Source organism: Nannospalax galili, unplaced genomic scaffold (assembly GCF_000622305.1).
Source record: "Nannospalax galili isolate Female #2095 unplaced genomic scaffold, S.galili_v1.0 scaffold2324, whole genome shotgun sequence".
Lineage (NCBI taxonomy): Eukaryota > Metazoa > Chordata > Mammalia > Rodentia > Spalacidae > Nannospalax > Nannospalax galili.
Window position 1 is genome coordinate 52123 of NW_008351545.1, and position 11947 is coordinate 64069.

Sequence of the window (11947 nt, forward strand, 5' to 3'; positions counted from 1 at the left end):
ACCAGAGCATCAGCGAGTCTGTCCATAAACTGAGCTGGGGTTTCAGCAGAGCCCTGAGTAATCAATCTAAGCTTTTCAAAGTTAACTACCTTAGGGGGCGAAGCTCTCTGTAGACCTGTCAGGAGGCAAGTGATCATGTGGTCCCTGGCTGCTCTACCTGGGGAAGGTCATGCCTGACCTCCTGGTGGGGGTTGGTAGTCCCACCCAGGGTCCTGAAGGGGAACTGCCTCACTGCCAATAGGGTGAGCTTGGTTAGTAGAATGAAGCTCATTAGCATATTCCTGTGCTGCTGTCCAGACCCTATGTCTCTCATCAGGGGTGAGGGTAGACTGGAGAATCATAAAGAGATCATGCCAGGTTAGATCATAGCTGCGAGTAATACATTTAAACTCTTGTTTGAAGTGAGTAGGATTAGTGGAAAAGGAACCCATGTTGCGCTCTAGTTGAGAGAGTTCTCCAAGAGAGAAAGGTACATGGACTTTGACAATCCCGTCCATGACTGCCACCTCCCTGAGGGGAAAAATGCCATGGGAAGGGGGCTGAGACTGGGTGTTGGAACGGGTATGGCTTGACACAGGAGAGGGATTGGGAGGAGGCAGAAGAGAAGGAGAAGGGAAGTCCTGGGAGGAAGCTGAAGTGGGAGAGATGGGAAGGGTGTCTTGTCCATGGGAGGATGTAGGGGCAGGGGTATCTGAGGCAGGGTCTGGAATTGAAGTAGAAGCAGATACAGGAGGGGTAAATGGGGTATTTGAGGTAGAAGTCAGACTTGGGGAGACTAGGGAGTATTTGGCAATGAGGTGTTTAAGATTTTGTATTTCCTTGAATAGAGGGGAATTAAGAGAGTGAGTATCAGACTCAGAATGCTGAGGAAGGAAGGGGGAGGATTGCAGAGAGGGAGTTTGAGGCAGAGAAGGGAGGGGAGTTGGGCTGGCCCCTGGACTGGAAGGCAAGGGAGGGTATAGTGATAGGAGGGCAGGGGGACGACTTGGTTGTGCCTCAGGCTTGGGAGCAGGGGGGTCTTGGGGCTGGGTTCTGATAGGGGGCAGGTTATCAGCTACAGAAGTATCAAAAGCAGAGTCAGAGGTGTAGGGAGGAGGGAGAGGGGCGGAGGCCCTTGGAGTTTCAGGATCTGGTGAGACTGTCTTAGCCAGGAGGACCTGGTGGGAAGAACATTTGACACAGAGGGAGGGATTAGCACGGAGGTCAAGAAAGGCATGGATGTTGGGTAGTTCAGACTGCTTGCCATTACGCTGGCAGAAGTTTTCCAAATCTTTTAAAATATTGAGGTCTAAGGTTCCAGTCTCAGCTGGTGGGTAGGGGAACAAAGAGGAAGCCTACAAGAAGAGAGAGAGAGAGAGAGAGAGAGAGAGAGAGAGAGAGAGAGGGAGAGTGTGAGAGAGAGAAAGCAGGAAGAGAAAGGTTTGGCTTAGGTCACATAAAAACGAGAACGAGAAGAATCAGGCAACAAAAGAAAAGCGTCCTTTTTTTGTTGCAGATTCAAGTTAAATTCCAGAACCCCAGGGCAGCGTCCTGCAATCACTGGGGGCAGGGCGGGGAATACGAGTTGTGTGTGTCCCCGCCAGTGACCACAGCGTCCTGTGGGCAGAACCTCCCACACACCGGTGTGATTTCAAGCGAGTTAAAATGAGTTAGGAGAGGTTCTGCAATGTGGTGCACAACCAGCCAATAGGAGCCAAAGTATAAGGAAACAAGGTAGTGGGGCCAAAGGCCAAGAGGGACCAGGAATGGAAAAGAATGGAGAGGCCTAGATGAAGCTCAGAGTAGCCAGTGAACAGAGGGAGAGGAGAGAGAGAGAGAGGGAGAGAGAGAGAGAGAGAGAGAGAGAGAGAGAGAGAGAGAGAGAGGAAAGAAAGAAAGAGGGAGTGAGAGAGAGAGAAAGCAGGAAGAGAAAGATTTGGCTTAGGTCACGTAAAAACGAGAATGAGAAGAATCAGGCAACAAAAGAAAAGCGTCCTTTTTTTTGTTGCAGATTCGAGTTAAATTCCTGAACCCCAGGGCAGCATCCTGCAATCACTGGGGAGGGGAAATACGAGTTGGGCATGTCCCCGCCAGTGACCACAGCATCCTGTAGTCAAAGGCAGGGCAGAACCTCCCACACACTGGTGTGATTTCGAGCGAGTAAAAATGAGTTAGAAGAGGTTCTTCAATGTGGTGCGTGACCAGCCAGTAGGAGCCAAAGTATGAGGAAACAAGGTAGTGGGGCCAAGGGCTGAGAGGGAGGGAGAGGAGAGAGAGAGAGAGAGAGAGAGAGAGAGAGAGAGAGAGAGAGAGAGAGAAAACCCAGGGCTTATCAAGGGCTAAATTCTAGAGAGAGAGAGAGAGAGAGAGAGAGAGAGAGAGAGAGAAGATGAGATGTTAGGGGAAAGCAAAAGATGGCAGGAGCGAGGAAGGGAAGGGAGCTGAGGTAGGGAAAAGGATTTGAGTGTGATGGGGAGGCAGGTCTGACTCCCAGGTGGGCGTGGACAGGCACAGTAACTGTGCCGGGCAGTTCAACGGTCGCAGAAACCAGTGCTGTCCAGTGGCCATGAGTGAGGTCTGGGAGTGCCCGAATTTGATTGGAAAGGAGATGAAAAGAAAACTGGCGGAGAGTAGTGAAGGGGAAAGGGGAGAGAGAGAGAGGGAGAGAGAGTTGAAAGGAATGGGAGCGGGGAGAGAGATAGAGGGTGGAAGTGTACCTTAATGTCAAATCAGTGGTGTTCGCAGCAGCCAATAACGACAAGCGAGTCCGAAAGTTTTACGTGCGAGGTCCCTTGAAGTAAGAGCCGGATTTTGGCACCATCTGATAGGTAGAGGGTGGGATGGAATGGTGGCAAGCACGAGCGGATGGAATTCTCAGCGGGATACAGCTTTATTTCGCACGGGACATGTTTCCCTCGGGGAAGGGAAAGATGTCAGGGAAGGGAAAGATGTCCGGGAAGGGAAAGATGTCATGGAAGGGCAGAGAAGGGAAAGATGTCAGCGAAGGGAAAGATGTCAGGGAAGGGCAGGGAAGGGAAAGATGTCAGGGAAGGGAAAGATGTCCGGGAAGGGAAAGATGTCCGCCCACGGGTTGTGAGCTGGGACTTTATATATGGGGGCTTTAGGGTGTGGAAGGGGGGAATGTTTGGGGGAGAAATCAGGGAGGGGGAAGCAGGAAAACAGGTAAGATTAGGATCTGGAAATGTTTACTTTTTCCCTCTTAAGATAAGAGAAAAGCTGTTGTAAGCTGCTGTACTAAAACAGCTTCTAAAAATCTCTGGTTAACAGGCAGGATCTGCTTATCTTATCTTTGGAGATCAGAGGAAAAGCAGGCTGCTTCTCAGCAGAGTTTGTTTCCCTTGACTTCAAAGGTCAAGGTGCTTATCAGCTCAATTCCCTTTTTTGGGCTCCAAAGTCTGTAGGTCCCTGTTGGGGAGGGGGGGAAGCTGTTGCTGTTTGGAACCCTAACACCAGGCCTGGCTGGCTAGGGTTTGATCTAAGGCTGTTGAAGATACTTTGCTGTCCTGAAACATTCAGAAAGATGACATTTACTTTAAAAAAATAAAATCAGATCCCCAGATCATCATGATAATAATTATTAATAAAAGAAAAAAACTTTAAAAATAGTACAATGCAAACCAAGTAAAAGTTGCTGTTTGGAACCCTAACACCAGGCCTGGCTGGCTAGGGTTTGATCTAAGGCTGTTGAAGATACTTTGCTGTCCTGAAACATTCAGAAAGATGACATTTACTTTAAAAAAATAAAATCAGATCCCCAGATCATCATGATAATAATTATTAATAAAAGAAAAAAACTTTAAAAATAGTACAATGCAAACCAAGTAAAAGTAGAAACAGTAAACAAAAATTATTTGGCAAATTTTCTAAAATTTCAATTTTTTTGTTCTTAGGTCAAGTTTAACACTAACCCAGGCTGGTCTCAAACTAATAGCAATCCTCTTGTCTCAGCTTGCCAAATACTGGGATTACAGGCATAGGCCCCTGGGGTTAGTTTTTTTATTTTTCCTTAAAATCTTTTTTTCTATAAGAATTTTTTTTTCAATTTTTAAAAATTTTTTGGTGTTTTTGAGACAGGGTCTCCCTGTAACCCCAGCTGTCCTGGAACTCACTATGGAGACCAGGCTGGCCTTGAACTCACAGAGATCTGCCTGCCTCTGCCTCCCAAGTGCTGGGATTAGAATTTTTAAACATTTAATTTATTTTACGTGTATGAGAGTATTCCATCCATGCATGAAAATGCATTCACGTGTGCAATGTCCATGGAGGCTAGAAGAGGACGTCGGACCCACTGGAACTAGAGTTACAGACAGTTGTTAGCCACTGTATGGTGCTGGGAACCAGGACCTCTGCAAGAGCAGCTCTTGAGCCATCTCTCCAGTCCTTTCCATGAAGATTTAACAGATAAAGATGAAACGTTTTTAAACTTTTTTAAGACAGTGTCTTACTATGTAGAGGCTGGCCTGGAACTTACAGAGATCCACCCAAATCTGCCAGTATTAAGGATCTGTGCCACCATGCCTCTCTATTTTCAAGCACCTTTGTTAAAATTATTTAACAATGTTGGACTCAGTTAAGTAAAGGCAGTTGTCAAGATGGAAGGGGAGAGACCAACTCCACGAAGTTGTCATCTGATCTTCACACGGGCTGTGGCAGATGTGCCCCTCATCATGGCCACAACGATTTTTTTTTTTTTTTGGTCTTTTTGAGACAGGGTCTCCCTGTAACCCCAGCTGTCCTGGAACTCACTATGGAGACCAGGCTGGCCTTGAACTCACAGAGATCCACCTACCTCTGCCTCCCGAGTGCTGGGATTAAAGGCGTGCACCACCATGCCCAGCAACAATTTTTAAAATTATAAAAAAAATTATTCAATAGTATAAATAAATGGTATGTCTCACAACACATTCCTTTTTATTTTTTCAAATTGAAAGTCCCTTGGCCTTGCTGTGAAGCACATCCATATTGGGGTCCCAGCATTTCCTAAGTCCCCTCTGTCATGCCCACCTTTCTCCCACCCTGACCCCTTGTCCCTGCTACTTACCACATCAGTCCTGGCATTTTTACCACAGTTTTGGAGAATCTTTTCTTGTTCCCACAGAAGGCACTCTTATACCATGCTAGGATCTTACCGGTAAGTAAACCTGTGTTCAGGGAGAGCTCCGTATCAAAGAGCACTTCTTAGCTAACTTCCTCTCCACTCCAGTAGAAGCCAATTTTATGGAAGCTGGATGTTTGGCTGCATCAAACCACCTGACGTCTAGAGGTGTGATTTTTGCCCAATCAGTGTCTCAAACTGGCATACAGAGACACTCTAAGTTGAATTTGACTTGGGTTTTTTTGTTTGTTCCCTTGAGTGGCACAACATGAGAGGTATTATTGTTGCTACTGCTCTCTCTCTCTCTCTCTCTCTCTCTCTCTCTCTCTCTCTCCTCTCTCTCTTATTTGTTTTGAGACAGGGTCTCACTATGTAGCTCAGGCTGACCTTGAGTATGTGACTCTTCTGCCTCTGCCTCCTTCGTGCTGGGACTATGGGTGTATACCACTGCACTGGATCTGAGAGGTTCTTTAAAGGATCCAGGAGGCATGGTTTCACATTTAGCCTTTATTTCATGATATATCAACTCTGACTGTTCTGTGCCTCTCTCCAAACTGTTGATTTCTTTTAGCAACATCTCCAGTTCTTTCATCCCCCATGGTTTTCACACTTGGTCCATTACATCTGCTGGTGTGTATCCCTCCACTCAGCTCAGGTTTGGGGACAGTCTCAATAATTGCACTGTTACTTTGTGACAGTGGCTGTTTGTGCTCCATTCAGATTCTTATTACCAACCAGGCGATGGATAATGTGGCCTCAAAAATCTCACATTAGTATTTTTTCTTAGCCATACAATTTTTCCTATGTCAATAATTTCACATTGGATTCTCTAGAAAGAAGACTAAGATAGATTGATCCAGTGGCCCAGTGGGAGAGCCTGACTTGAGCAAAGCCTAGCTGATCCCCAATGTCTCAAGAAGAAATGTATATTAGGCCATACCACATTATCGACACTGGGGTGTGGGGCTCCAATTGTATTTTGAATTCGATGTTCATTCTGATTAGAGACCATAATAAACAGCAAGTGAGAGACATGAGCTTTACCAGAGAAAGACTAGGCTCCAGAGCAAGCACAAAGACACAGGAGTCAATGCCTGAGGCTTCCTGGAGCTGGATGGGCCTCAGCTGAACCCTCAAGGCTGTCTTCAAGCCTTTCCTTCATAAGCCACCCCAGGACCAAACTTGGCCTGAGGAAATTCCTGATTCAGACGACAGCCAAGAACCTGGGGATAACTTTCTAAGCATCTGGGAGGATAAATCTCATCTCCAAGGAGGTTCATAATCTGGGCAGTACAGCATCAAAGGTACAATGAGCAGGAAGAGGGAGACAGAAAAGGAGCTTAAGTGTCAGAAGGGATTAGAAAAGAACCACAGAAGTTTGAGATGCTGCAGGAAACATTTTATTGGAAACAATAATCTTGTTCTGACGTGGAGGAATCCTATGTTAAGAAGGGAACTCCCATCCTTCAAATGATAAAATGCATTCGCACCTCAGGCCATAACCTGAATGTACTAAAGATCAGACAAGAAGGAGTTCTTTTGTAGGATCAGAGACAAGTCCCAGGTCCTGGCAGCAGGAAGACACCCTCCTGCTGTGGGAGTCAGTCTGCTCCCACTCTCCTTCAGGGCAACCACAGAAGGGCAGATGGGGAGGTGTCATGGGGTGAAGCTGGAATCAAAAGACTTGGGGACAAAAATGTTGGGAGGAGGAACTAGATTGTATGACCATCATCTACCACTATTTCTACATCTTTGGAGTAGAAAAGAGAGTCAGAATGTCTAAGGAGATTCTTCTTGCAGATTCGATGGTGGTGTGGGCTACTCTCATAACCCTCTGGTAAATAGGAGTGATTCAGTCTGGCTTTGTTGTTGTTGTTGTTTTTTGTTTTGTTTTGTTTTTTTAAGCTGGCCTGGATGATCCTCCTGCCTCTGCCTCCTGAGTGCTGATACTACAGATGTGCACCACCATGTTCGTAAGTGATTTGATCTGTAATGGGGACCTGGAAATTTAGGTTTTTTATTCTTTTATTCTTCACCCACATATCTTTCAAGGAGAAAGGTCCGTAGCCTCACAAACATGAATCTTTTTGGTTCAGAGTTCATTTAGGAAAAGAGTATGGTGATAAGATGGACTTTTGTAGAACAGATCTTTGGGTGAGAAGCAGGATGCCTTTTGCCACAGCTCAGCCTTTCTACTTGGTTTTGAACGACTTCAGGTATGCCAAGATGTCTGCCTTGACAGTGCTGACAGGAGCCTGGTGGGACCAGCGCATGACAGGGACTCCACTGGGTCCCACCAGGAACTTCTCAAAGTTCCAGCGGATGTCATGGACTTTTATGGGCTCCCAGAAGAAGCGTTTGAAGGAGACCACGATCTCAGAGGGGTGAGGACAGGCATGCTGCAGAGAGAGGTGAAGAAGAGGAACAATCATTTCTGCTCCTTGATAATCCAGGATTCTTCACCCGCGGGTAATTCACTCCCTGTTATGTTTTAACCTCCATTGATTCTGCCTCTATCCCATAGATTACCCTAGGCACTACCATGTCAGTCACCAAGAATGTTGTTGATGTTATAGCCTGAGTGTGTTTCCTCTTTCTGTCCCTCATCCTAGGCTCCATCCCACAGTCACACTGCTATGTAAGATGCATTGCCTTTTCAAGATTTTCTTTCTTTCTGTTGTTTGTTTGTTTTATGAGACAGGGTCTCCTATAGCCCAGGCCTCAAACTCAATAGGTAGCTCAGGTTGACCTTGAATTCCTGATCCCCATGACTCTGCCTCTCAAGTTCTAGAATTTGCATGTTCCTACAGCAAGATAGATAGAGGTAGAAACAAACAAGTTGGAAGGTAAGGACTGACATTGGAGGTTGTCCTCTGACCTCTACCCATGCGGCAGTCATGTGCTAGTGCACATACAAACAAATCACACACACACACACACACACACACACACACATACACCCATGCACATACATACAAATAACTATCTTAACCTCGATTAGTCTTAACCCACAGCCTAGCATTTAGGAACAATTGTATAGGTACTTTCCGTGCCATATTATATGTGCTGATTTCTAGCTCTCAAAGTGTGATCTTATCAAGGTAGGAAATGTGTCCTGTTCATCTTTATGCAGTTATTATGTACCTACCATATATGTGGCAGACATTCATTTAAAATACCTTAGATGAATGAATATCAGTGAACAGTGATCCAGGTTAAAAGCTGCCATCCCACATAGCTGTCTCCACTTCACAGAGTCAGAGTCTCACAGTTGCTAACAAATCAAACCCAGGTCCTCATGCTCAGCTGGAGATCTCATCTGGAAAGATCAATTACTTCTCCAGGCATGACTCCTTGAGTCTATTTCCATGAACAGATGGGAATTTTTAATCTCTAACTGAAGCTAGGAAGAAAGGAGTTGAATGGCAGCAATTTACTTACCTTTAAGAATGTGAAGATTTTCTGTTCTTTTTCACCATTCACATCCCCTTTTGAAAAAAGCTGGAAATTAGGTAGGTATCCCCCTCCTGGGCGAACATACCTGCAACAAGTCAAAGGTTCCAGGAAGCCTTCCATGTGAGGGAGAAGGGGACACCAGGATGCAGACAGAGGAGAAGGCAGAAAGAGGCAGAGATGGGGCAGGTGGAATGTGGAGGACACAAAGGCCAGTTTTGCAGTTTTTCCCAGTTCACTTCCCTTTTCTCCATTCCAGTCTGTCTCCACTCATGTCTTTGTGTCTGTCTCAGGTGTCTCTGATTCCCCTTTCTTCCATAGTCCATCCAGGTCTCAGTCAATGATGGAGAGAAAGTCTCTAGACACTGTCAGATGCTGTGCTGTAAGGTGCCCTGGAGCCTATGAATCACCACCACCCAGGTGGTTCTGAGACAGGAAAAGTAACAAGGGCCTCGTACCAGGTATCAGGCAAGTACTTACATGAGCCCAGGTAGTATCTCTGAGTTGTCTCCTGGTTCCTGCTTTCCAAACTGGTTGCAGGGAAATCCTAATATAACCAGACCCAATGGCTTCAACTCCTCCTGGAGTGCATTCAGTTCTGCAGTTAGAAAAGGGGTTATATAATGGCCTGAACTGGAGAACCTTGGACCAGAGGGAGATCCCACACTTTACAGAGAAGGAAATACAAGGAGAGAAGCATCTCTAGATCAGAGAGGTGAATGACATGGCTGAAGTTAAACACACATTCTGAGCCCCTTTGTTATGGTACAACATTTTTCAAACTTGCGGTCACCTGGAGTCATTGATTAGAACACAGATGCCTAGATCTTCCTTCTATTTTCCTTCCTCTGAGATGGGACCCAACCATCTTCATTACTCAAAACCTGATCATTTTAAAACAAAGCCAAGTAGGAATACCCCTGCTTACCACTGCTTGTCACCTCCCTGGTTGGCTAATTAATACATTGGGTCTTCATTTGCTAAAGGAAAAGGAATGCATTGGGAACTGAGCGTCTCTCCTGGGTACAGGCTGGCTTGACCTAAGCAGCTACAAACAAGCCTGACAGGCAGCAGAAGTCTAGGGCTTCAAGTTGAGCTTCCGGATGCTCAGCAATCATCCTGGGAAAGTCAAAGGTTGTACTTTAAAAAATTCACAGAGTTATGAGCCCTAAGTGTCATCTGCTTCCATCTAATGACATTGCTCAGACTTTTATAATTGTTTTCTTTGTTATTTTTTTCTGGGCTCCATGCCTTCAGTCTCTTCACAAATAGGAGCTTGTTATGGGCGTGTGGGGATCTTGGGGCACCAGCTGCTGGGCGTGGTGCCAGTCTCCCACACGTCGCTGGAGTGTGGCGGGTCCTGTGGGCCGCATCTGCTGTTTGGGTCCCTGGCTCTCCACCACTGGGATGCGCAGGTTTCACGCACTGTGTTGCTGAGGGTCTCTGCTACCGGAGCTGGCGGCTCTAGGACCACTGTCAGCTGCCCGGTCGGGTTCCGTTTCAGTTTCCACCATGCACTCCAAGTTCGAGACCCGTTGGCCACCAGGTCACGAGGGGAGGTGCGAGAAACGGCGAAAGCAGGGTCTTCGTGAGTCGATGACGGAAGGATAGCCCCCCCAGGGAGACTGGATCACAGGATTTAGTGTTACAGCTTCAGACAAGGACTCAACTCAGATCTCAGTGATTCAGCTCCAGCTCCAGCTTTATTGGGGTGAAACTAGGACGATTTATAGTGTGGAGACAGTAGAAGAAGCCTTAGCTGATAGTTACGCTTGGAATGCTTCATTTACATAGGGTGGTGGGCTTCTATCAGGCTATCAGACAACGCCTGATTAAAACCTGGTAGCTCCTGTGCCGGAGGGCATGTATCTTGTGACGGGCATTTCAAAAGTAAGTCAGGGAGGAGAGCAGAAGGCGCCCCGCTGAGAAGGGGAGTCTCCCCATTTGCGCCAAGCCAGCTTGTGGCTATCCGGACATGGGGAGACTGCTACCCTAAACAGCAGGGGTCCCCAACAGCTTGTCACACTAGGATTCAGTTCCTCTTGTCTAAGCCCTTTTTAAATATAGATATCACCTCCCTATCGGCACATGATTTTCTTTGTTTCTTTTCCCTTGTCTTCAGCACTGCAAATATCCTTTTCTCTAGGAAAGAGACAAGAAATTAGGAAGCTCTTTACCAGTTCTTCCTCAGCTTACTTACCTGTTATTTATAAGCTTATAGGGTATTTAAAAATGAATTTATGGTTCACTCATCTCCATCTGCTTCCCTGGGCCTACACCACTTACTGCAGGCTCTTTCCTACCCTCAGGCCTCTCTCGGGGTAAGTCCATTGCACCCTCTGTGCCTTGACTCCCCTAGCCTCATTCACCCTCCCACCTCCACCGCCTTTCTCTCCTCCGAGTTTGGGCCCTGCCCCATTCCTTGTCTTGGGGCCCCAGACACCTGGGGAATGAATAAGGCTTCCTGATCCTTTTCATCCAGACCAATGTAGTGCCTTCTCTGGGCCCCAGGAGCACTGCTTCTGTTCCTGGCTCTGCCCTCACCTCCCTCTATTTCCCTGGGCCTGCACCACCTCCCAGCCTCTTTCTGGGATGCTGGATCTGACCTTTCCTCTTCCTGATCCTTTGCATCCAGACCAACACAGCTCCTCAGTGCAGTCCCCAGGAGTCCTTGGGGCCTCTTCTGGCCCCATCTGCCTTTGCATCTCTGGGTGGAATGGCCACCAGCTACCCTAGACCAGCATCTTTCCTGGGCCAGGCTCCCAGGCCACTCAAACCCCCAAATTCCTGAGGCCAAAATCGTTCCTTGAGGGATTCAGACCTTAGGAGAAAGCCTGAAAACATCTGACCATCATCTGAATTGGGCCTCTGTGGGAACTCCTGAAGACAAAAGCAATCTGGTCACTCCAATATAAACTCAAAAGAGGAACCAGAAGCTTAGATGAACCAGCCTTTCATGCCCAAAAAGTAAACCACAAACACACATAAATTTCACAAAAAAAGCAGACCTAAACTTGAAGGCTTGAGTTTCACACAAGAATCAGAAACTACAAAAGAAATTAGATCGGTCAAAGTCATAGTGCAAAAACAATAACATGAAAAACCCAAATAATATATCCCACCAAGTACCAACAGTCCTGTAGAGGAGTACAGTGAGAACCCCCTAGAGATAACACAAGACATGGAACTCAAAAGAACAACTATAAACAAAATGAAAGAATTCAGTAAATTTAAACAACACACAAACAAAGAAATCAAAGAACTGAAGGAAGATAGGGATAAACTGCTGAATGAATTCAGAAAAGAGTTAGAAATATTGAAGAATACTCAGGCCGAAATGAAGACAGAAGTGAAACACTCAGTAAACCAATTAGAAATGACAGGAGAAAGCCTCACCAA

The 11947-nt window shown here is 46.4% G+C and overlaps 1 protein-coding gene across 1 annotated transcript in view; it reads right to left on the minus strand.

Annotated features, from left to right (window-relative positions):
- Positions 1 to 7287: 7287 nt before the first annotated feature.
- Gpx5 (glutathione peroxidase 5) overlaps positions 7288 to 11947 on the minus strand; it is a 15556-nt gene continuing 10896 nt past the window's right edge. Inside the window, exons 3-5 of the mRNA XM_008848459.1 lie at positions 9029 to 9146; positions 8537 to 8636; positions 7288 to 7494 (exon numbers count right to left, since the gene is read on the minus strand). Of these exons, the coding sequence (XP_008846681.1) occupies positions 7288 to 7494; positions 8537 to 8636; positions 9029 to 9146 (425 nt within the window). The remainder of the gene's footprint in view (positions 7495 to 8536; positions 8637 to 9028; positions 9147 to 11947) is intronic.